The 26,082-nt window shown below is 34.1% G+C and overlaps 1 protein-coding gene and 1 long non-coding RNA gene across 11 annotated transcripts; one reads left to right on the plus strand and one right to left on the minus strand.

Moving 5' to 3' along the window:
- The first annotated feature begins 2,505 nt into the window (after nucleotides 1-2,505).
- Nucleotides 2,506-25,799, plus strand: LOC114287882 (uncharacterized). Of its 10 annotated transcripts, XR_014349264.1 has the most exons (7): nucleotides 2,506-2,869; nucleotides 18,206-18,316; nucleotides 19,425-19,828; nucleotides 19,936-20,041; nucleotides 20,126-20,188; nucleotides 22,590-22,649; nucleotides 23,647-24,028. It is a non-coding gene; the product is annotated as an uncharacterized LOC114287882 (long non-coding RNA). The 10 variants fall into 10 exon arrangements; XR_014349265.1 differs by lacking the exon at nucleotides 23,647-24,028 and having other exon boundaries at nucleotides 22,587-22,788; XR_014349262.1 differs by lacking the exon at nucleotides 23,647-24,028 and having other exon boundaries at nucleotides 22,590-22,788.
- On the minus strand, nucleotides 10,782-22,088 carry LOC114287881 (Peptidase M28 family protein). The gene is made up of 12 exons (XM_028231324.2): nucleotides 20,958-22,088; nucleotides 20,708-20,775; nucleotides 19,919-20,000; nucleotides 19,714-19,806; nucleotides 19,464-19,616; nucleotides 18,407-18,475; nucleotides 18,210-18,297; nucleotides 12,019-12,102; nucleotides 11,653-11,741; nucleotides 11,454-11,570; nucleotides 11,228-11,371; nucleotides 10,782-11,074 (listed from the first exon to the last, which is right to left on the minus strand). The coding sequence occupies exons 1-12, from the start codon at nucleotides 21,897-21,899 to the stop codon at nucleotides 10,892-10,894; spliced, it is 2,112 nt and encodes a 703-aa protein (XP_028087125.2). The 5' UTR covers nucleotides 21,900-22,088; the 3' UTR covers nucleotides 10,782-10,891.
- Nucleotides 25,800-26,082: the final 283 nt, after the last annotated feature.

A 26,082-nucleotide genomic window follows, 5' to 3' on the forward strand; every position in this document is an offset into this window, starting at 1 on the left:
GACATTTATTTATTATTATTATTTCAAAATTAATTTTAATTATGTGTTTAGATAATAATCATGTAATGAATGATTGTTAGGATTTTAATATGTAATCAATGTATTTAATATATGAAATGTTTTTAGTTTTAAATTTCTTGATTTAATGGATTGGTATAATAATAATATCAAAGTTATCGTCATATTTGACTTTTGAAAAAATAAAAACTAATTCAATGAAAATAAAAACAACCACCAATTACATAATCATCATCCAAACATATAATAAAAATTAATTTGATAAAAATAAATAAATAAATGTCTAGAAGATTTATCAATTTTACATAATTTTATCTTTAGTAGGTATAAATAATTTTTTAAACTTAAAAAATATTTTTTTGACATTTTTGTCAAATTAGTTTATATTTTATTAAATTGATGATTTTGTTTTTAAAATTAAGTAATGATATTTTCAATCGTTTTATTTAGAACAAAATTCAAAATTTAAAATTAAATGTGTCACAATTAAAAATTCAAGAATCAAAATGACACAAAATCTAAATTATAAGGACCGTTAGTATAATTTATCATAATATAAATGATATCTAACTCCATTTAATATGATTTAAACTTACAATCTTACATTACAAAATGATATTACTTGATTATATTATTTTGATATTAAAAAAATAATTTTTATAAGTAAAGTATATGTCCTATTTAACACTGTGCACAATACTGTTAAAATCATATCAAAGCGCACCAAGGCGCGTATGTTTTCAATTCCGACAAGCGGTTTGGACATTAAAATGCCAACCCGCCTAATAAATGGACCCAATCCTATTAGGCACCGTTTGGGAAGGAATTTTGTAGGTTTTTTTTTTGATTATTTTAGTTATAAAAGATAAAATAGAGTATTTTAGTCACAACAAATAAAACATCACATTCAACCCATAATTATTACAGTCTTCTCTCACAAAATAAGTCAAAAAAGTTAAAAAGTCAAAAAGTCATTTCCAAACCAAACTTTTTAGCCCAAGTTAAAACAATAAAAAAGTCAAAAAATCAACCCACTTCCCAAACCAATCTTTTAAATAAGCAAGACAAAAACATAAAGAATAATGACTTGGACCCCCTTTTTTACTCACCCCCTTTACCCCCTCTTCCTATGATTTGATTGGTCCCTTTTTCTTTTTCTTTTCTTCTCCTCCAATCACCATCCGCCACGCGTGTGTAGGGGTGGTGGGAGTGGTGATTGGAGGGGGTCTCAATCATCACCCAAACATAAAAAAAAAAAATATTAACAACATAGTGGAAAATATTTGAAATTTCCACCCTTTTTGATCCCCACAATTCTTAATTAATTTGTGATCACACATTTTTTTTTCTTCACTCTCTCTCCTTCCCTCTCTCACAAAAGTGTGGGGGTGCTAGGGGTTTAGATCATTTCCCTAGCATAATCAATGCTTGCCCTTTAGGTAGACAGTTACTTTACAACCTTTAAGTCTCGTTTGTTTGGAGAGTTAGAGGAGGAGATTGAGATTGATAGTGAGGTGATACCTATTAATATTGTGTTTGTTTTAAAAGATGATGAGGGAATTAATAGTGAGTTCAGGATTAGGATGAGCTTTTACAAGGGGATTCGGATGGGCCTCCAGGACTTGGCATTAAAAAAATAGTCGGGCAGATTAGAAATTTTTTATTTTATTTTTTACATGTCGGACATTTTTTTTGAACATTAATATTTAATTTTTTGTATTTTTTGTTAAGTAAAAATCATTATTTTATTTGTTTTATTTTTTTCTGAAATTTTTTTATTTTATTTTTATTTTTTTAAAATTTTTTACATGTTGAGTATTTTTTTAAAAATATTAATATTTAATGTTTTTATATTTGTTTTATTATTTTATATAAAAATAATTTAACAAACCCTACACTAATAATTATCATCAAAATAAATATAATTTTACTTAGAGTCCGTTTGGGAAGAGCTATTCCAGGTTTTTTTTGGCTATTTTAGCCACAAAAGACAAAATAGACTATTTTAGTTACAAAAAACAAAACATTACATCCAATCCATAATCATTACACTATTTTCTCACAAAAAAAGTCAAAAAAATCAAAAAGACCTTTTCAAACTAAGCTTTTTAGCCCAGGCTAAAATAGTCAAAAAAATCAAAAAGCTAACCTGCTTCCCAAACGAAGGCTTAATTCTTTCACTATCAATCCTCTGACTAACAATTCTCCTACTATCAATTCCCTCCATTTTCACTCCGAAATCAAACGAGGCCTTACAACAAAACGCACCATTATGATGTCGTTTAGGAGCACAGCAAATCCTGCTGTAGCGCACAGTAGGTACCCCTCTTCCGTATATAAGCCATATCAATAATGATAGAGACCATTAAAAAATTACATCACTAATAGTTCTAATGATTTAAAAAATAAAAAAAAAATAAAAACATAAGGGACAACAAAAAGGAGAGTCACATCATTAATCCTCTACTGGTGCTACCTTTTTTTAATGCTCCCAATCATTAATCCAAACCACACCTCTCTCTCTCTCTCTCGTCTCTGTTCTGCAGCTCCACTGTCTCGCCTTCGCTTGTGCCGTCGCCGTCTCGCACCAAACCCCGATCTCTCTTTTCTCCTTCTACCGACACACCACCACCAATAGACCATCGTACGTCCTTCCGCCGCTGGCGGCGACAGATGCAGCAACGGTTGTGTGGTTCCGGTACCGGTGGAGGTTGTTGACTAGTCGTCGGCTCCTCCGGCTTACTTCGGATGACTGGCCTTAAGATCTACAACATTTTCTCTCCTCAGATCTACAACCTCTTCACTCTAGTCCGAGTTCTCCTCATTCTCATCAACAGTCGATCAATCCAAGGTGACTTCATTTCTGATTTGTTGTATGCAGATTAATTGTCTAGATATTGCTCATTTTTTGTTGTTTTGTTTTTTAGATCTGTGTAAACCAAAGCCAGATCTGTGTAAATCAACAGATCTGCGTAGATAGTGAAATTTAGAGAAACTATGAGTTTTAAAGAGAGAACATACCATTTCCTAGGTTTTTTATTTTTTATTTTTTCAATCAGAAGATTAGATTCTTTTTGTTTTTCCTTAGATCTGTTTGTTGTTGTTTATTTTTTTTCTTCGCTCATTTATTTATTTATTTTTTCAGATCTGGTTGTTGTTGATGAAGAAACAGATTGCAACAAATTTAAAAAAAATGACACATAGGATAGATTTGTTTTGAACGGATAAAATCTATTTCAAGAAAAAAAATCAAACAGATAATAACTAAGCCAACAAAAAAAAAACCATCTTGAAGAATTTGAACAGATGGGAAAAATAAATTGTTATTTTAACAGATAAGAAAAATTGAACAGATAGTAGAAAAAATAAAAATTTGAACAGAAAAAATGATCAGATAGAAAAATTTTCAACACATAGTTAAAAAATTGAATAGATAATAAAATTTGGACATATAAAGAGAAAAAAGTAAACAAATAAATATTAATTTGAACAGATAGTCAAAAAATTTAAACAGATAGATATAAATTTGAACAGATATAGTAATGAAAGTCAACCAATAAAAAATAGTCAACAAATAAATTAAAAGGTAAAATTGAAAACAAATTGAACAGAAAAAATGATCAGATAAGAAAATATTTGAACAGATAGTTAAAAAATTGAATAGATAATAAAATTTGGACAGATAAGGAGAAAAAAAATAAAACAAATAGATATAAATTTGAACTGATAGTCAAAAAAATTTGAACAGATAGATATAAATTTGAGCAGATAGTCAATGAAAAGTCAACAAATAAAAAATAGACAATAGATAAATCAAAAGGTAAAATTGAAAACAAAATATCCTCCAAAACTTATAAAATGACATCTCACTAAACTATTTCACAAAAAGTGGACGTCTCACAACAAAACATATTCGCTAGATTTAATACCTTATACCCTCCTTACCTTGAGCTTTTCGACAATTCTCTCTTTATTTTTTGAGTTAATAGATTTACTATTACAACTTACTATTTTTTTTAAATAATCATAATTATTTAATTATATAAAATTTTGGAAGTGTGTGAATATTTTAAATACTAATATTGATTGGTTATTCCAATTTTTTTTTAAAATTAAGGGGTTGTTTGGGATGACCTAAATAAGTGCACTTTTTATCTTTTTATGAAAAGATGTGCAGAAAAATAGAGAGATGATGTGATGAAAAAAAGATAAAAAGATAAAAAGTGTGTACTTATTTTGGGTTGCCAAACTGGACCTAAGTTTTTTTGTTTTGAATTTTTTTTTCAATTGATACAAGAAAATTATAAATTTCTTAATGAATTCAAACATATGGACAAAAAGTGTATTATGGGATGTGATATGATGTGTCTAAGGAGTTGTTTGGAATGTTCTAAATAAGTGTACTTTTTGACTTTTTATAAAAAAATGTGTAAAAAAGTAGAGAGGAGATATTGATTGATGTGACCTAAAAAAGATAAAAAGATAAAAAGTGTGGACTTATTTAGTCTACCCAAACTTGGCCTAAGTTTAAAAATGCAAAGGGGTCCAGACCTATGGTTTTAGTTATGACTTTTAGTAATTATTTTAATTATGATAATAAATATTTTAAATTATATCTCAAGTATTATTTGATTATGATTTATTATAATCAATTTAGTTATAATTGAAATTAGTTTAATTACAACACAAAATGTTATTAACACTATTATAAAATATTATAATTTGCATATGATTTAGCCCTTTTTGACACAGAGTGTATATGTATTATACAATCCCCCCAATTTTAATGACACAATTTAGGTGGTGTTCGAGAATTTGAATGCAAAGTTTAACAAATTATAAAACGGTTTGATATAAATTTAAGTATTGAATTAAGGGGGATTTGGAAAGATCTAAATAAGTATATTTTTTTACTTTTTACGAAAAAAACGTGAAATATGGATTGGATTTGAGTGATGTGGTATAGAAGTAATGTGACCTAAATAAAATAATTGTGACCCAAATAAAATAACGTGCTAAAATAGCATGCCAAACACCCGCTAAGAGTTTAGATTTTTTTAAGTTGGTTATCTCAATTTGAGAGAACATTTGGACTTGGTGTGCTCATTTTGGAGCCAACCTCGGTAATTCGAACCGTTCACTTTTTATGATTTGTTGAGTAGAATATTCATGAAAAAAAATCAAAATATCGGTAGCTATATATATAAATCACATTTATATTACAAAAAATAAATAGATTCTTGAAATTATATTTGTAGTCCAGTTTTGTAAAACAAATGTTATTCAAACATATAGTTACCGATATTCGATCATCTTGATTTTTACATAAAGATTATACTCAATGAAAATTAAAAAGTGAACAATTCGAATCACTAAGGTTCGCCCCCAAAATGGGCCCATCAAAACCAAACGCTCTCTCAAGTTGAATAGCTATCCAACTTGAGAGAATTCAAAATCTTGTGAAAAATCTTAACAACCCCGAGATAATGATTTGTAATTAGGATTCAATTTTAAGAATCATAGATCTAATCCAATTAAACAAGAATTGAATTATATCTACAAACAAAACGACAACAAATTGACACGGCATACCGTAAAAAAAAATCACAATTGGAGCACTTCTAATTGTGATAAAAAACCACAGGCGAAAGTCTCAAAACAATCCACTAAGAAGACATATAAATTACATACGAGAACCCTTAATTATCTAACGAATTCATGCCCAAATTGAACCAAATCTAGTGTGCCTCTTCCACCACCGTCATTACTTCAGAATTGCTTTGCTTAACGTTGAATCTATGACGCCGATATCGAATCCACGACGATGAGCCACTTTGAAATCCACCAAAACTTTAGGTTCAAGTTTTCTGGAATCCACCGATAAACATCTTTCTTTGAGTTTGAATTAAACGAAAGAAACCCCTTGATGATTGTCAATATGAAGCTTGTCAATCCATTGATCACCCTTAATTCATCAAGCAAATAATATATAAACACCCTCCAATATAGAACACTTTGGCTTATCTTCTCGTCAAGAATTTTGGACAAAACCCTAAAACGAGTAATTGTGGCACTTTATAACAAACAGGGATGCGAATACCCGCTCGAGCGCAGGAATCACCGCTCGAGTGGTGAGACTAGTAAGGCAGTGCTTCCATGTGTCACTTTGCTCGAGTGCAAGGCTTACTGCTCGAGTGGTAAAACTCATCTCCCAATATCTCTGAAATCAGACTGAGGTACTAGATGATCCAATTTAGCGCTCGAGCGCACACTTGACCGCTCGAGTAGTCCAAGAAGTTTGACAGACATAATAACTCCTCTACTCAAGCACACCTTTCCTTCAACACAAACTCCTCATAGGATGCTATGTGCGAGTGGATATCGCACGAAGTGAGAGTGGATAGCACATAGGTTGCAGCTTCGACATTTGCTTGGGGTCAGCGAGTGAGGGTGAAGAGATATGATATTGAGGCATTGTGTGATATGGATAGGAGTAGATTATGATGGGAGGATTTTGAAGAGGAATGAGAGAGAAATGGCTATGGGCTGTGGGTGGCTGTTTTAATCATTGAAACTTGTTTTTTTTTTTTTTGGTTTTGAGAAAAATTCTGGGTGACTAAAATGATTAAGGGGGTTGAGTAAACAATTAAAGCTCTAAGACACTCCTTTCCGTAGCCAATTTTGAGAAAGAAGTTTGTAGCCATTAAAAATAAATAAATAAATATTTGCTAATAATGATTCCATGAATGAACCCTTTGTGTTTGATTGGACGGACTGGATAAGGGAGGATTAGAATCCATCGAACTTGAGTCTTGGGACTGTGAATCCCCCGGACTATTTGGTTGGATTGAATATGTATTCTGTGTTTGTTTTTTCATGGAATTAGATGTCTGGAAAAGACTATTTTTAGTGAATCCAACGTTTGGTTGGACGGACTGGATGGGATAAATGAACAAAAGACTATTTTATCATTTTTCAATTATTTACTAAGTAATAGCAATATTGAACATATCTTTAATATTTTAATTATTTTTAGCTAGATTAAATAAAAATTTATTTTATTTTATTTTTTACACAATTAAATAAATAAATTTATTTTATTTATATAAATAAAATATCAATAAAAAATTATTTTAAAAAATTAAATAAATAAAACATCAATAAAAAGTTAAATAAAATTATTTTATTTTTAAATTGAGACATTTAAATTTTATTGAATTTTACTAAATATAATACATAATTAAATAGTAGAGGGTCAAAATGGTCATTTTATCACCTAATCCCAACAGTAAATTGTCCCCCCAAAACTGTCCCACACCCCCCAGGATAGTATAATCCCCCATATGGGGATAAGGAGTCCGGCCGGACTCCATGTCCGGCGGACTAAAAAAAAAACAAACGATGGACTACTCACTCCTTCGGATAAGCAATCCGAATAGTGAATAGTCCCCGCCTAATCCCCCAATCAAACACATTATGTATAATACTTTTCTGTATGATACTATCAGTGGAGGTAGTATGTGACAATTTAGGTAATGTCTTTCATTTTTTCTACCTTTTGTGGACCTGTCATTAAGGGGATTTCTGACCTTTGGTTCTTAAACTTAATCCTTATTGGACCCTTTTGTTTTTTTAGAGGAAGATATGACCAAATGATATATACATATATTTGTATTAAGGCTAGGTTTGGCATCCTTTAAAAAAGTCAAAAAGTTAAAAAGTCACTATCCTATTTAAGTCACATCATCTTATTTAAGTCACATCATTTCTCTACCACATCATTTCAAACCCAACCCATATTTCATAAAAAGTCAAAAAGTGCATTTATTTAGAATATCCCAAACAACGTATCATTTTCTTTTAAATGTTTTTATATAGTTATTCTTGGATGATTGTTGATGCCAACCCCAATTAGGTGCACATGCCTTTTTCTTGGGGATTGTTATTAAATGCCAGGATGCTGCGGGATTTAATAGAGACCAAAACAGTGGGTGTGGTTTTAGCCTACAGGTTGTGAGGTTAGTCCATCCTTTACAGGTTTTCTTTTATGTAGTTCCTTGAGCTATGTCAGTATATCTCTATGGACTCTATTCTCCAGGGAATTGGGGGAAAATTCAGAATGGTTGTGTTTTCTTTTTTGTTTTTATCTTTCACAAAGCGCAAAAATTTTGTTTAGTGAATTGTTTCCAAAAAAATGTTTTGGCTAGGAAATTTTCAAAAGTTGTCTTCTAACTTTTGATTTTTTTTTTCTTCACAAAAATGAAAATAATGACATTGACACTTGTTTTCAAACTTATTATTGTTTTTGTTTTTGAAAACGTGAAAAATAAAAAATAAAAATGAAGAAAATGGAAACTTATTATTTGCTCTTTAGGCACCTTAGTGTGGGGTCAGTTGTGGCGATGAAAGCACTGGATAACTTTTTAAATTATTTTGTTTAGGAACTTTGGATGGAAAGGAACTAAGAAGAATGGACGCGGACACAGATACAGACACGTGACAAGACATGAACACGGGTTTGCGGACATGAAGATTTTAAAAAAATACTGGACACGACACGTTGGGGATACGTGCAAAATATACTTCCTCCGTCTCAAAATATTAGTCCCTTATTCTATTTTTCATTGTCTCAAAATATTAATCACTTTTCAAAAATTAAGAACTAAAATAATATGAATTTCCTATTTTGTCATTCTTTTAAATTTATTAACACAAAAAGTACAATTATGACAATTGATATTTCCCAAAAAATGTACTATCCAAGGGTAATCTTGGAAAATCAATTTTTTTATAGTGCAATAGTTGTACTATAAAAAAAAGTTAGATTGTTCAAAAGGGACTATTATTTTGAGATAGAGGGAGAATTTTTTTATAGTGCAATAATTGTACTATAAAAAAAAGTTAGATTGTTCAAAAGGGACTATTATTTTGAGATAGAGGGAGTATAATTTTATATATTTATTATATTTCATATTTTTAAATATTTAATATTTATTTTATTTCAAATATTTAATTTTATCAAATTTATCAATCTTAAGTATGTTATTTTAGTAAAAAAATTAAAAAAATGGTCCTCAGTGTGTCCTCAACGTGTCCTCGGCGTGTCCCCAACGTCTCCTTAGCTTATCCCAGCGTGCCCATGCTTCATAGGAAAGGTAGGAGTCAAACTTGTAATCTCTTAGTGAGGTACATTAGTTCTGGGTCTAATCCCAATTGGTCATAACTTCTTGGATTATACATCATGCCCTCTTCTTTCTCTTAATTGAACTTTTTTACTAGTTTTGAGCTTTGAGGAATGTTGAGCGAAAATGAAATAAATAACTGTGCTGGCTGGGGTGTTTCTTAATTTGCTGTGTTCCTTGGAAATTACGTTTTTGGTGGCTATCGATGCCAATGAGCTATTTGTTCTTCATAGTGTATATATGTGTGTGTGTGTGTAAGGGAAAATTACCATTAAGGATCACTTTCCCTTACGATAAAGACCTATCAATTTTCAATTTGGATAGCTAAGTCCTACTTTTTTATTAGTTCTCCCAAATTAGTTCAAAACTTCATCACATGATTTAAAAATGGGTCACAACACAACTATTACGTAACACCGTTACATGAGCATATGGGTGGTTACCGCCACCCAAACCATTGTGAATTGTTCCATCACACAAATCTAGAATGCGACAACCCAATTAAAAATTAGCATAAAAATGGTAATTTTTAGTACATTGGCTTGTAATGTTTAAGGTCAAAATATGGAACAAACGTGTCCGAAAATGTACATGATCACCTAGGTGTGACCATTGTGACCTGTTACATTACACAAATCTAGAACTTGACCCCTCAATTGAGAATTATCCTAAAAATGCAAAATCTTAATACTTAGGCTTGTAAAGTTTGACGTCCAAAAATGGCATGAACAACGTGTTTAGAAATGCAGATGATTGCCTAGGGTGTGACCATTGTGACTTGTTACATCACACAAATCTAGAACTCAACCAATTGGGAATTAACCTAAAAATGCAAATTCTTACTACATAAGTTCATAATGTTTGAGGTCTAAAAATGGAACGAATGTGTTTGGAAATGCACAAGATCACCTAGGGTGTGACCATTAAGATTTGTTACATCACACAAATCTATAATGCGACCCCCCAATTGAGAATTAGCCTAAAAAAGCAAATTTTTAATACATAGGCTGGGAAAGTTACCAATATGGATCACTTTTCCCTCCAAATTACCATAAAGTCCTATCAACTTTTAATTTGGACAACTAACAAGTCTTGTTTTTTTTTTTTTTTTTTTTTTTTTTTTTTATAATTTCTCCCACATGAGTTCAAGAGTCTATAATAGCAGTATTTCATTGGAAAATTAACGATGATGGCCAATAGAGTTGTGGCTGATACGATTTCCAAATGTCAATGAGTAATATATTAGAAATATCAGAGGTGTTTGTGTATTTTTATCATATGTCCAAGGTATGTGTGATTTTACCTAAAGAAAAAAAGGTTATTTAAACTTCCAATACAGTGTAAAATCAATCCTTCACTTCATCACCTTTCTCAAAAATCCATTGGTTCACCTTACTTGTCAAACCTGTTACTCTGTACAATGTCACTTCTTCATATTGGTTGTACCCTTCAACTTATTTAATTTGTGACCAACAATCAGGGTTCTGGATCAATCCAAGGAAGTTCAGATCTGGTCCATGCTTGACAATTTGCTTGGAACTTCCCTTAGGTCTGGGGCATATCAATGTTCTGGAGAAAAACTTACTAGAAAAGCTATAGTATTAGAATTTGTGGAACATATAGGCAATTTGGGTCTTTCAACCTTAACTTGAAATATATGAACGAACATGTAGGTTGATACATTGCCACGTTCACGTCAATTCACCATTGAGGACTAGTGATGCATGTGTTATAACTCTAGAAACTCTCCAAACTTCATGTTGTACTAAACGCCAGGACTCTGTTGTGTTAAGACTCTTGGCGTCTTCAATTGCATCATCAATCCCAGGGAAGGATTTAGATCCATAATCATTGTGGTTTGATGGCGCATAAATCTGAGAAAGGAAGAGTAGTAATTAGATTTGCTGCACTTGCACAACTAGAGTAATATAATTGTGTAATCCGCAATGTGTCACTCATTCAGACAATGGTTTTTAGATAACAAGTAGGACGAAAGAACAATCATATGAATATCAATGAGAACATACCAAATGCTTGTGCCATGGCCTTCCAGAGATTCCTTCTCTATCTGTGAATGCTCGCTCTGCCATCATTAATCTGTCATTCAACTCTCTCACTTTCCAAGTGTCCTTTTTCCACATCATTGCCCAACCGTTGTTTTCTTTCATTGCCTGAGAAATTTCATGCCTAGTATTTCATCTTGAAAGAATATAATTTTGTGGAGGTCTCAGTCAAGTGAATCGCAATGGGTACCTTTCTCTGGTTATTTATTTTGGTGGCTGCCTTTCTGAGCTCCTCAATAGACTTGAACAAGGGAATAACGTTAATGCCCTTATTCGATACCTCACCTTTTAACTCTTCTGCACTTCCCTGATTACAATTTGATACCAAATATGAATGTATAATGCTAGGATGTAAGCATAGTGATTGTGTCTGAGTTTCGCGGGCATACCTGGAGCTCATGTGCATAGGAGAGATAATCAAAAGGCAAAAATTCCTCATCTGCAAGTCGGAGAGCTACTAAACCCCAAATGCTTGCCACTGTAAGATATATTATATTTTGGTCCTTTGGTTAATCTCTAATTCTATCAGAAGAACATGCATAATGAAAAATAAGAGTAGTTGATATTAGTAAGTAAACCTTAGTTTTTTTTGTTTTTGACCAACATTAGAAATGCCTTGACCTTCATTTTCTTTGCTTACGATGGGTTCTTTAAACACCACAAACAATGATCAGATAATGTATGAGATGCTATAGTTTGACATATGGGGATTTTAAGGTTTCTAGAAGCTTTCATACAAAAACGATTGAACAAACCTGCTACATGCCTATGAAACAAAGGGTCACCAAATTTCTTCATCCAGATAAAGTCATCATACATTGAGTGGTAGACTGGGTAACCTGCAATGGATAAGATAATTTATGTCAAGCAACCATTGGAGTATGCTAGAAAAAATGCAAATCTTTCCCATGAGTACAACTTTCCAATTAAAGTGTTTGGGGATGCTCATGCTATGAAGGGATTTGTTCTTTAAACTTACTATTTTTTGATAAATAATAAGAATTCTATAGAATGCCAAAAAGATAAAATCCTAAGAAGCTTGGATATGAACATAGGACATGGATACAACATGAAATGGGCACGTTGAGAAGGCAATTCAAAAAAAATCATAATATGACACGAACAGCAATAACCAAACCAGACCAAACTAAGCCTTGTGTCCAAGTTATTTTCTTTAAACTTACCATGTGTTCCATATGTGTCAAAGCAATGGATATACGTGCCCTCAAGTGTTTGGTACATTTTCAGTTCCAAAAATATAGGACACATTTGGACATGTATCCGACTGATGTCTGACATGGACATGGCACTCTGTTGGGGAATGTCATCGTTTGACAAAGACACAACACCTTCTTAGAAGTGCCTACAGTTCTTAGCAAAAAAACTTTACACATCATGTACATGCCAACAGAAACTAGCACTCACCAAAACTAAGCTCGCTTATGAAATCAATGAGAAGGAAGACTCACAACTTTACCTTCAACAAAAAATGAAAACATTGAAGCAAAGATGATTTTAGCATGTGAATTGGCAATGAACATCCTCAGTCTATTGAGGAATCAAGTATACAATATGAGGCCGCTGAAGCTAATGAGACTTGTGTAAGTGGTGGTTCCTCACAACAATGACGAGCAGTTTTGACTTTTACATGCATGTAAGTTAGGAATTAGGATGGTTTTTATTAGTCTTGGCCAATATGAAGGGCTAATTTGTTTAGTGTTGTGCTTAGCTTTCTGAAGTTATAGAATGATTCTCATCGGTCTTGGCCAATATTTATATAGATGGGTTTAGGTTACAGAATTTCAGATTTTTTATTGTAGAGCTAATTATTTTGTCAAAGGAACTTTAGAGTTTGTCATTAGAAATAAGATGTGGGTACATGTCTCTTGATTGTCAGCCTCCATTGAAGTGGAATTATTATATCTTATCTGTCAAATGTGAGCAGGAGTGACTTTGAGGGCTGCCACCATTTATGTGTTATACATTTGAATGTTGCTTTTAGAAATCTCTACATTCTCAGAGAGCAGAGGTGCTTTTATACTTGTGCATGTTTCTCACACTGTTCAAAAGACTTGAGGTCCGACATGGCTTAGCAAGGCACAAAACACCTAAACATCGAATGGGCCAAGGTTATGACAACTAATATCACTGTAGCCTAGGAAAGGAATTGGTTTGTGATTGTAGCATGTCTAAGAAGGAAGTGATTTTGCATGGCAGGGCATGAGTGTTCATGTTAGGGAGGATATACCTATATGTTAGGAAAGTATCAAGAATTGACACTAGGAAATAACGATGACTGCACAAGGTTGGGTTGTTGAGACAAATACTGAGGTGTTGATCACAGCACATGAAGAATGACCCTGACTTCTTTTCTTCTAGGGCCTCAATTATTTGCCTAAGAGGATGAATATGTTAGGCCTGTGGCATGAGCTTGGTTATTGGCATTGGTAAATAAATCTTGATTTGATAGGTATGAGTGGTAGCTGAAATATTAGTATGTTTGCTTCTTGTTTGATGGAGAACACTAGATGAGTGACAGCCTTGAGAGTATAAAGATCAAGAAGTTTGTTTGATTGGCATGCGAGTAACATTTATAGGCATGATGCATTGAACAGAAAAATAAAAAAATAAAAAAATACATAAGGTGTATCTTCAATAGAAACTTGATACAAGGTGCATCTTCAACTAAAACTTGAAGGAATGAAGTTATGCCAATGGGCAGATAAATAGAATGGACGGAGGAGGCATTGCTTGAGGCCTTGCAATTACATTAATGACTTGTACATGAAAGGTAGAAACTACGGGCAAAGAGATAATGGGAAAGGACAAAGCAAAAAAGTCTATTACTGATGTATTACACAAAGATTGTCTTAACTTTCTTTGGGACGAGTACGAGGGGCTAGACCTTTAGTGGGGACAATAGAGTGGTCCAAAAGCACCATGGCTAAGGTCCTGAACTGTTATGACAAGTGAGCATGAATAAGGTGCAACTTCAGGCAAATAACATGGGATGATTATTAAGCGTTGGCAACTACATATGCATGGGAAAAACAAAACTCTATAGTTTTTTTTTTTTTTTTTTTTTGGGATAAGGAAAAGGAATCTGTTTGGTAACGTTTACGTTTTCAGTTTATATTTACAAAAATTTTATAAACTGGTTTTTGTTTATTTTTAGAAAAACATAAATTACAAACGCATTTGATAATTGACAAAATGTTTAAAAAAATTTAAAAATATAAAAAAGAGTGAAATGGCAAGTGGCGACGGAAGACGGTGGTGGAAAGTGGTGACAGTGGGTGGTGGCGGGTGGGTGACGGTGGCGGGTGGTAGCGAGCGGGTGGTGGTGGTGGCGGGTGAGTGGCGGATGGCGGGTGGCGGCGGTGGGTGGTGGCGGGTGGGTGGTGGTGGCTGGTAGGTGGCGGGTGGTGATGGTGGGTGGGTGACGGTGGCGGGGGGTGGGTGGGTGGCGGGTGATAGCGAGTGGGTGGTGGGGGTGGCAGGTGGTGGTGGATGGTGGCGGGTAGGTGGCGAGTGTTGGTGGTGGTGGTGGGTGGATGGGTGAAGGTGGTGGGTGGTAGCGAGTGGGTGGCGGTGGCGGGTGGCAGATGGTGGTGGGAGGTGGGTGGTGAGTGGTGGTAGCGGGTAGGTGGTGGGTGGATGGCAGGTGGGTGGTGGTTGTGGTGGCGGCGGCGGCGGCGAGGGGTGGGTGGTGGTGGCGAGTGGGTGGTGGGTGGTGGGTGGCAGGTGGGTGGTGAGTGGTGGTGGGTGGTGGTGGCGAAAGACGGTGGTGGAAAATGGTGACGGGTGGTAGCTAGTGTTGGGTGGTAAAAAAAAAAAAACTGAAAACTCAAAATGAAAACACTTTTTTTGAGTTTATATTTTTTGGCCAAATTTATAAACTAAGACCACTGATTTATAAATCAAAAATTTACCAAACAAATTTTTATTTGAGTTTTTAAAATTTTTGTAAATATAAACAGAAAACTGAAAACGTAAGTGTTACCAAACGGCACCAAAATTTTATTAAAAGAAGAGCATTGAGATGATGTTAACAAAAATACACCACCACTAATCGATACCTACACCTAGACCTAGATTTCTGGGGGTCTTGTATAGTCTCGAGGAATGTGGATCTAGATGTGTTTTCTTTTTTATATTTCTTGGATTATCATTCTGTATAAATTAGGAGGTGGTTGGGGTGGCTTTTTTTGTATTCATTGGCATCGTCTTGATTCTCTTTCTTGAATAATATCTTTACTTATAAAAAAAGGGGGGTTAATTACCCTTAGTACCTTTGCACGTTTGCTAAAATCGTTTACTAAAATCTCACTTTAGTCCCTTCACTTTGAATTGTAGAAGTTAACCCTTCACACTTTAAGTCAAGTTGCAATCTCATCATTCCATCCGTCTACCATTAACGGAACTTGTCATTTGATGCATCTGCAACAATTTTTGTTTTCTCATTAGCACCCTTACGCTTTTACTAAAATCTCACTTTGGTCTTCTCACTTTCACCAAAATCTCACTTTAATCCCTCCACTTTCAATTTTCATTGACTTTATTAACGGTACATGGACGTAAGGATGAGATTGGAACTTGATTTAAAGTGTAAGGGGGTTGGCTGTTATAATTATAAATGGAGGGACCAAAGTGAGATTTTACTGAAAGTGGAGGGGTACTAAGTATAATTTAGTAGCCTTAATGTGGATGAAGCAGATAAAAGGAGTCTTTCAGGAGTATCGACTATTTAGAAAGGATTTTTTGATTTTTTGGACACAAGGCTTGTTTGTAGCTTTAATGTGGATGAAGCAGATAAGGAGAAATAAATTTTCTAGACCTAACTAATTTGGCTTGTTGATGTAGGACTACACTATGAGAACTGTAATGCTGAATTTCTATGTGTTTTTATTGTGGTTTCAATCTGAAAAGTAATGGGAAATTTAGAGCTTCTACTAGTGTATGGAAGAATTAGGGTTAAGGCTTAATGTAATAAGAAGAAAGATTGATTTTTTGGGGCTGTGAACACCCATGAACAGTGCAGAAATTCAAGAAAGAAAGAAGAAAGAAGGAGATAGTTTTAAGAATCACTTTTAGAGGCCTTAGGCATCATACCCAGGGTTAGGGTTGTATCACACAAACCCAAAAGAGGCTTCAAAACACTGAAAATTCTCTGAAATATCAACTCTATTGAATTAGAAACATTACATGATTTTAAATAGAAAGACTTCTTGAACCAACTAGGATTCCAAAATAGGAAACTACTAAAATTTTGATTTCCAAAACCAATTCAAGACCAAATAAGACACATGAATAAAAAAACAAACTAAACTTGACCCATGAGATGACCTGCATAACCCATGTCCAGAAAATTATGAAATTTCCAAACTACCCTTGAACTAAAAATCCTAGATAACTTAAAATAATCATAAAATAGGACTCTAATAACACTAGTAGCTTGAAACCACGGTGATTTCCAAATTTTGCCACTTGTTTAACTTTGCTTTTTCTTGCTCTTCTTGTGGATTGCATCATTTGTAGATTACTTTATTTATTTGGTTAGCACTTGATTACCTTGATTAAAATCAAGGATGTGGCTCTGCATCTATTTACTAGAGAAGGTAGATCCATATAAGTTATAACCACCCCAAGTAGTTGGGGAGGCTTGTTGAGGAAAGGCTTAGCTTACTCTGGGAACAACATTTAGGGAACCAATCAAAAGTAAAATAATATGCAAAACATTCACATTGTTGACCATATTATTGTGGTGGAATGATGTTCAACCTCACAGGTGGAAGAAATAGACATACAAAATTGTACCAGCCAACCTGGAGGCATCTCCACTTTAAGAATTCGAAGTTACATATCCAGTCCCAAGATGACAATAGTAAGCAATCAGGTCATTGTTTCAAGTTTCAATCTACAAGATATCTTGTGGTGGAGTGGCAGTGCCGATGATGGGGTGGTGGTGGTGGAAGTGGTGGTAGTGGTGAAGGTTGTGTCTGGTACCCATTTAAATGGGTACCCATGTCCAATCCATTTAAATCCAATTTTAATTGGGTTGGCTAGAAGCAACCCATTTATGGATGTGGACAGGTTCAAAGGGGCTTTAAATGGGTTTAATTGGATGGGTTCATAGGCTTCGGGTTGAGTTTGCCACCTCTTGTTAAATATCCATATTCTATTCCTCTATTCCTATTACTTTGTACTTCATTATAAAATAACTTCTTCTCTTTCTATAGTTGATGATGAATGTACTTTGTTAGTCATATTTGTTCTAGTAGAATGTCTGTAGTATGTACAATTATTGCTTATTTTTCATTCAAGAATGTATGATGTACATTAGGAACCATAAAGGAAATTTGGCATGGTTGCTTAAATGTTCTAACAATTATGGCTTCAATAAATTTGGTATGCTAATTGGGATTAGTCTGGAAGCAAAATAGGTATTGGGCACTTGTTTCATTTTCTATGGAGATGGGAAGAGAATAATGTGCATTCCCTGGTAGTAATAGCTATAATTTTTTTTTTCATTAATAAATCTTGAATTTTTATCTCATGTATGATTTGTGATAGATATAGATATTTACACTAGATTATATTATTTTTTGATAAATATTGCATAGATTATATGAAAGATAGTATTATGATGATTACAAATGCACAGAGTGATTGCATGGTATTGCTTATAATCATTCAAGGGAGATTCAAAATCTAGCCAGAATGCTTTTCTAGTTACTCCAATTCTATAGGATTTTGATGCTTTTGAAGTATTTGCATATTGTGGTCATTGTTCCTTTTGTTTATATATATCACAGATAATTGTATAAAAAAAAATGCTTCTTAGGTTAGCTTAGCCTTATTCTGTTTTCCTGCTTTTCATATTCGTTGTTTTGGTCATTATGCCTCCAAATGAAAGGTAATGTCAGAACAAATATGTTTCAGTTACCTTTGCCAAAAGACATATCAGCTGAGGGAACACCAATATGTTGTACAAAGGCTGCATAATCTGATCCCCCACCTCCTAACCTTCCAATCTTCATACATGGAGTTCAGGTAAATTAGCTGAACTAAATTTTTTTTGACATCATTCTACCAAATTTACTTTTCACTTTTTTGTTGTTGAAGAAACTTTGAAATACTTACCAAGGAATTATTGCTAGAGCCAAACCAGGTGTCGTAGATTGTTTGTGATGAGTTATCTGGGTCTTGAACCTTCCAAGATAAGTACAAATTTGAATAAGTTGAGTTTTAAAAGGCTTTATTGAGGTTTGCCTCGAGTTGTAAGGAAAAATGCATCGAGGCTTTGATTTTTGTGCGATACTCCGCACAAACATGCGCATCACAGTCTGAGATGTGTGCCTCATCTACACTTTATAAGCCTTTTGAGCATAAGCATATGAAGAGCTTGAACATAAAAAAGAGGGACCTTGTAACTATACTCCATGAAAAAATCAAGTAAATGACCAAGAAAAAAAAGGAAAAAAAAAAAACCAGTTAAGGCTCAAGTGAGAAGTTCAATAACTAAAGCTACAAATGTCAATTTCACCTTCGATGGAGGGTAGCTTCCTTCTCTACAGTAAAATGTTTGATGCTTTTAGGAGAAAAGCATTTAAACCTTTATATTTAATTTTTAGTAGTGTTTTAATATGTTAAAACATTGTGGGTATGTTTGGTTTGTGTTTGAGAGATGTGTTTTAGAGATAAAAAGTACGAAAACATGTTTGGTTTGGTTTTTTTTAAAAGATGTTTTGGAAAATTATTTTGAGATAGAGTTTTGGAAAAAGTGATTGATTTGATATGTGTGAGAGAGACATTTGTTTGGAAAATTTGTTTGGTTTACAAGTTTTGAGAAATTTTTTTGAGAAAATTTGTTTGGTTTGATTATTTTTGAAAACTTATTTGTAGAGAAAATTTCCCAAAATTTTTTCAGAAAATCAAACCAAACGAGCCCTGTATTTTTTTACTAAATATTAAAAATGCTTGCGCCTCGATGCCTTGAGGCTTAAGCTGCCTCATGAGGGGTAAAATGTCTCGCATTATGCATTCTCCTTTAAAAACTTTAAGATGAGTGGGAAAATTAAATAACTAGGTGAAAGAACAATTAAATCAAGAACCACTGATAAGCGAAGTCATCTGTTGTTTGTATTTTTTTGTTTTGTAGCCACTGTCACTATTGTTTTTGGTAATTCTTTGGGGTTACCTGTTGGGCGGCTTGTTTGAGTAGTTCATCAAGCTGTGGAGTTGCAGAGGCGTAGAAACCTGCATCATCTACTGCAGAATCAACATTCAAATAAGCAACTACTCTTGAAGCTATCATTTCCCTGTTTTCTTCAACCCATTCTGTAGATCCTATCTGGAAATGGGAAACGTTTTGAATTTAGTCAAACTTGTTTTGTGATGTGTGTGGATGCGTGCGCGTGTGTGTGTGTGAGAGAGAGAGAGAGAGAGACCAGGCCATACTCCTCAGCGTCCCAATTGCAAAAGACAATTGTTCGTCGTGGTTTCCAGCCTCTTTTCTGCAGCTTACCTAGCCTTTGTGCAACCTTCATCCCACATGAAAATCAGGTAAAGGTCTAGTTATTTGTTAAAAGATGAGAATTTTTTAAATGAAGAAAAAGAGGAGACAATAAGGGAATGCATTGGATCCATAATTACCTCAAGCATGGATGCAGTGCCACTGTTAGGATCAACAGCTCCAAATGTCCATGCATCCCGATGGTTACCCAGAATCACAAATCTATGTATAGTTGCAACACAGTGATTAAAATCATTATAAAGGTCAGTTCCTTTGATACTTAATTTTGTTCCACATTGATGAGTTCATGATTTCTTGTTGATGCTTCGCTCTTTTTTCTTTTGTAGTATTCTGGGGAATGCATATTGGAGCTAAGTGATGTTCTCCCTAAGAAGAACGGACACAAATAGGTAACACGGACAATGACACAACACAAACACACTAACACGGAAATTTTCAAAATATGTAAGACACGACATGTGGGGACACTTACAAAATATATAATTTTATCTATTTATTATGTCTTATATATTGAATATTCAAGTAAAAGATGACACAAATAGGTAACACGGACACGGACACAGACACAACACAAATCCGTCAATATGGAAATTTTCAAAAAATATAGGACACAGCACGTGGGAACACTTGCAAAATATACAATCTTATATATTTGTTATATGTCATATATATTGAATATTTAAGTAAAAGAAATATTTTTAAATTCTAAAAGAGGAAAATAGATATAAGTTTACATTGTTTTTATTTTATCGTTCGATTCCAAGTTATTTTTCATTCAACGTGTAATAGGTGACTAATGAATGTCATGTCAATGTCGGACAGGACACATTATTTTCTTAGTGTTCTCTAATCACAATGATATGAATAGTAGAATATCTTTATAATTGTTAAGGGCGATTTCCACATACCGGTCAGGTTCTTCTGCTCCTTCAATAATGCCAATAACATTCTCAATTGTGCTTATAACTTGTTTTCCCTGAAAAAACCCATCAAAATATCTATTCACCAATTTGCTTAGGCACATGTTCTGGTCACTCCTATTACTTGGTTCTTGACCGAACCAATAGTTCCTTACAATATCCCACACAAATGTTTGATATGGTATTATGTTGACTATGATAATGGTTAACCTGCCCATGTAGTACTATGGACACTTACCATGTAACTAAGCTCTAAAATTCCAGGTCCTGGTCCAACTCTGTAAACTGGTGCATCAATGCCTCCTTGCCAATCATCACTGGCTACGGGCCCACCTATAGATCTCATGATTGCATCACTATTCGCCCAGGACACTGGCAATGAAGGGATGTGTGGAACATCATCTCTTTGTTCCACCTCATCATCTGATAGCCTCTCGCATGCCCGGGAACTAGGCCAACCGGGTGTGGTAGGATCACCAGTCCCACGAAACACTGATCCCACCTGGACTCCACTTGGCGGCATCCACTTGTCATCAGGAAACCACTTTGCACTACCTCCCCCGCCCCCGTAGTCCTTCCTATCTGTATAGATTAATACCCCTACAGCACCTGCATCATAAGCATTCGCCACAATGTCCCCTCTAAATATCTGTCCATATTTTGCTAGTGCAACAGTGCCGGACATATTCACTCCCATTTCCTTCAGTGTTGCATAGTCTTCCACGCGCCCATAATTCACATAAACTACCGGTCCAGACACGGTACCTGATTTTGCATATCCGTGAAAGGTTGGTAGAACTTCATTAGCTACGTCGGCATATGGATCACCATCATAGGTTTTTTGTTGGAGATCAAGTGAGATGGGAGGGTCTGGTGGTTGGCTCGTTAGCATCAAGGAACGCGAAACAGGGTAAGTGAGGAGCACATCAAAGGATGCTATGTGCGTGCGGATGTTGCAGGAAGTAAGAGTGGATAGCACATAGGCTGCAGCTTCGGCGTTTGCTTGGGAGCCGGCGACATGGGGCCGGCGAGTGAGGGTGAAGAGGTGTTGTGATATTGAGGTATTGTCTGATATGGATAGGAGTAGGTTATGATAGGAGGATTTTGGAGGGGATGAAAGGAAGAGGAAGGAGAGAGAGGTGGCAATGGCTATGAAGGCTGTGGTGGCTTTTTTAATCATTGTAACTTTATTTTTTTGGGTTATGAGAGAAAATCTGGGTGACTAAAATGGTTTTTGAAGAGGTTGAGTAAACAAGAACTCTGAGACACCTTTCTGAGAATACTAGAGAGAGAGAGAAAGAGAGAGTTTGTACTATTGTTCAATGAACAAACCCTTTATGTTGGAAAATTTTAATATAACGGTGAAATCACATTATTATTAACTTATGATATTATTATTTTATGATAAGGTATTTAATTGGATGAGTGAACCTCACTACGTAACTGTGGTAGTTACTGGATGCATTAAATCTAATAGTTACATTTGTATTGTGAAATTTACCCATCTTACTTGATATTTTATTATTAAATAATGATATTACGGGTTAATAATATTATAATATGATGGTTTTATTGAAGGTTTTCTCATGTATGTGACAATTTCACGTCATTTTCATTGATGTTTTTCCCCTACTTTTTGTGGACCTGGCATTGAGTGGATTTGTGACCTTTGGTTCTTAATCCTTGTGGACTTTTTGTTTTTGTGGTGGGAGTGGAAGATAATGTCCAAATTGTATACTTATATTAAATGTTGCATATCTATATCGTTTTCCTTAAAATCTTTTTATATAATTATTCTTGAATTGATTGCAAATTGCTAACCTCAATTAGGTGCACATGACCCATTCTTTTGTATTGTTATTAAAAGCAGGATGCTGGTGGATGAACTAGAGGCCAAAACGGTGAGGGTCCAGCCTACACGTTGGGAGAGGTTAGCCCATCCGTTTCAGGGTTACTTCTATCTATGTAGTTCCTTGAGAGCTATGTTAGGATATTTTAAGGAATCTGTAATGAAAATATTAAAATTATGTGTTATCTGATAAAAATTAATAAAAGTGCAACTTAGTGAATATGCGGATATTGCCATGTATGTAAAAAAAATAAAATAATTAAATAATAAAAATAAAATAATTAAATAATATTACAAAAAGTATCCACTAACAAACCACCATAAAACCAAACGAGATCAATCCGATTGGTTAGAACTCTTGTACCTCAATAGGAGGTCAGTAGTTCGAATCTATCGATTTGCGTGTGGGTGTCAGTAGTTCGAATCTATCCACCTACATGTATGTCTTACTCTCCGTGTATTTAATTGGGTTTTCTCTCCCACTTTGGGAGTTTCTTTGTAAAATTTTATGTTGTATATGATTTTCACTACTATGATTGTAATTTATTGGGTTTCGGTGGAATGTCTTATATCCATCAAATATTAAAATTTTTTTAAAAAAACCACTGTGAATGCTCTTATAAACTCTATTCTTCAGGGAAATTAGGAATAATTGTGTTTTTAATATATATATTTTTCATTTTTTCAGAAAGCAAAGAGAATTTGTTAGGCGATTGTTTTCAAAAGAAGTTTGAGGGAATTTTTTTTTAAAAAAAGTAACTTACTTTTTAGGAAGTATAAAAAAAAAAAAAAAAAATTGAAAATTAATTTTTGTATAAAAATGACGAATGTTTTTTAATTTTTTTTTATATTTTGTTTATAAAAAAGAAAAAATAGAGGACTTAATGTGTACTGCAGGGGCACAATCAGCCCCAGTGTGAGGCCACCAGTATGTGTCTCAGACTTGTATAAATGTGTGGTTTCTGAAATTGTTGGGGGCAATGAAAGCACTGCATAATTTTTTGGATTATTTATTTATTTTTGGTTTTAGGCAAAAAAAAAATGGTTATGGAGATAAACTAATCCACATATTTGTTAGGGAATATTGTCTCTCAGCACCACACAACAATCTGGAGATCCCATTGCACCTATGTGGCGGCTGAAACTAAGGTCCTACCACATGCTCTGAGTTGTTGAAGAGTAAATTTCTCTTCATTTCTACTGAGTGACTATGGAGATTTAAATCCAAGTATTGAGCGATGAAATCTACTAATGAGATACATGAATAATGAGGTTTGGTCAATGAGTTAGTTCTAGTTGAACTTTTCAGTTGAACTTTTCAACTATTTGAGCTCCAAAGAATATTATAGATTTCGTGAGGGAAAATGAAATAATCATGGTGGCTGGATTTTTTGGTGGCTCTTGATGCCAACGGTTTATTGTTCTTGACAAAATATATATATGAATAGCCAGAACTTATGAAGCTTTTAGACTTGAAAGTTGCTGAGATTCCTTATAGGATTTATTACTGACCAGTACTACTTTTGGGACTTAAACGCCTTAAACTCTAATGAATTTTTTAAATGCACCATTAAGGCCTAAGATGCCTATATTACCTTTATTAATCTTTATTAATTTTCTCTTTTTCTCTTATCTTCTCTCATTCTATCAATTTTTAAAATTTTTTTAGGTTATCATCTCTCTCTCTCCTTTTTCTTCTTCTTCTCCTTTTTCTTCTTCTTCTTCTTCTTCCTCATCTTTCTTTCTACACCACTTCTCTAAAGAGTTTCAAATAATCACCACCGTCTCACTGTCACTTTCGTCACACCACCACTATTGCCATGGTCATTCACCTGCCACCGATCACCTCTACCAGCCTGCTGCCACCATCACCATCCACCAACCATCTCCAACATTGCGGATTTACACTCCACCATCTCCGATCCACCATTGTTCACCAATCACTTCCACCGTCGCCGATCTACACTCTACCATCGCCAATCTACGCTCCATTGTCGCTAATCTACACTTTACTATCTCCAATCTACATTTCATCGTCACAGATGCATCGTCATCGCTGCAAATCTAGTAATCTCTATCATCCTCGTTATCTACCATGTTTCCGGTGATCTCAAATGTTCTAAATCTACACCAATCTAGTTGTTTACATGGTGAAATCAACTTCAATTGACTCAAAGCAACAATGATTCTCCATATCTCATCTCTCTCTATCTCCTTCATTACCTCTTTATTTCTTTCAAACCAACTTTGCTGCAAAATCAAGATTTAATACATCAGTGATAAATTTATCACTGAATTTCTTTGTTTCTTGTATTGATTTGTGACGGTGATGACTAGATTTGCCTTCTGTAATTTTTTTTACAAACAGTTAGTTATAAATTATGCTCTTACCTATTATCTGGATATACCAAAAAAGATGTACGGCCTAATGAAGCTACTATGAAATATTTCATAGGTGGGGCAAACTCTTCTATTCTGGTTCATGATTTCTCTTTCATATGGGGAAGAGATCGAGTTTTAAGAAATAGTGAATGGTCTTATCAATACACAAATGTATAACTCAAGAATTTCAATTGCGCTCGTATTCATTACTGTAAGAATTGGGCTTAATGAACCTGTCTTTGATTTTTTGTGTTGATTTGTGAATGTGAAGAATGATGATAACTTCTGGTAAGGACTCCTCATCCCTCTCCTCTATTCTGTTCATCATTCTTCTTCTGATTTTCACTCGTTGCCACTAAATCCAAGGAAATGGTGGTTGTGGTGATGTATTAGAGATTGAAATTGGCCAAAAATATTGTTGGAGGTTGCTAGAGGTCAATAATGTTCATCGACAATCAAAGATAGCGGCCAAAGGGGTCGTCGGAGGTCGGTGGTGGTCGTTGGCAATTAGAAATGGGAATCGACGATGGTTGCTGACAGTCAAAAGTGGTCGGTCGGTGGACGTAGTTGGTCTTCAACAATAGGAGGTGATGTCGGTAGTTGTCAGTGGTAGGGTGTCAACGTAGTAGTGATCGTATGGGTGAGGGAAGGTATTTTAGAGATATTGATAAACGAAAAAATGAATAGGATTTATAGATAAATGAGTCCGATCAATGGGACTGACCCGTAAATATCCATTGATTATATCTCTTTGGTAAGCATTTTTTTGGGACTATGATCTATATGTTCAATGTCAAGATTATGATGGATTCAATTTTAATACAATATAATTATTTTCATTTCTTCTCACTCATATTATTTTAGAATACTAATCTATTTGTCAAATATACATTATTTATTTATTTTCACCAACCATTTTATTTATTTATTTATTTTTCTTTTGCTTCTATGTTATCTTGCACCCTTTTCTTTTTATTTTATTAATCCATCAATAATACTACAATGATTAAATTTGGTTATCAAATTTTAGATTTGCATTAGTTTTAATAAGTTCCTACCTTTCATCTTTTATACTAATACATTGATGACATATCAGACAATATCTAAAATTTGAAACCTAAATTTTTGGATT

This window comes from Camellia sinensis, chromosome 13 (genome assembly GCF_055761805.1).
Source record: "Camellia sinensis isolate YWXY chromosome 13, ASM5576180v1, whole genome shotgun sequence".
NCBI classification, from domain to species: Eukaryota; Viridiplantae; Streptophyta; class Magnoliopsida; order Ericales; family Theaceae; genus Camellia; species Camellia sinensis.

Bases quoted from the DNA above. Each gene is read 5' to 3' on its own strand.
- LOC114287881 (XM_028231324.2), bottom strand. From the start codon at position 21,899: ATGATTAAAAAAGCCACCACAGCCTTCATAGCCATTGCCACCTCTCTC. The intron at 20,776-20,957 runs GTAAGTGTCCAT...GGGTTTTTTCAG, and splicing joins TTTTAGAGCTTAGTTACATG to GGAAAACAAGTTATAAGCAC. The intron at 11,372-11,453 runs GTACCCATTGCG...GAAATTTCTCAG, and splicing joins AAATAAATAACCAGAGAAAG to GCAATGAAAGAAAACAACGG.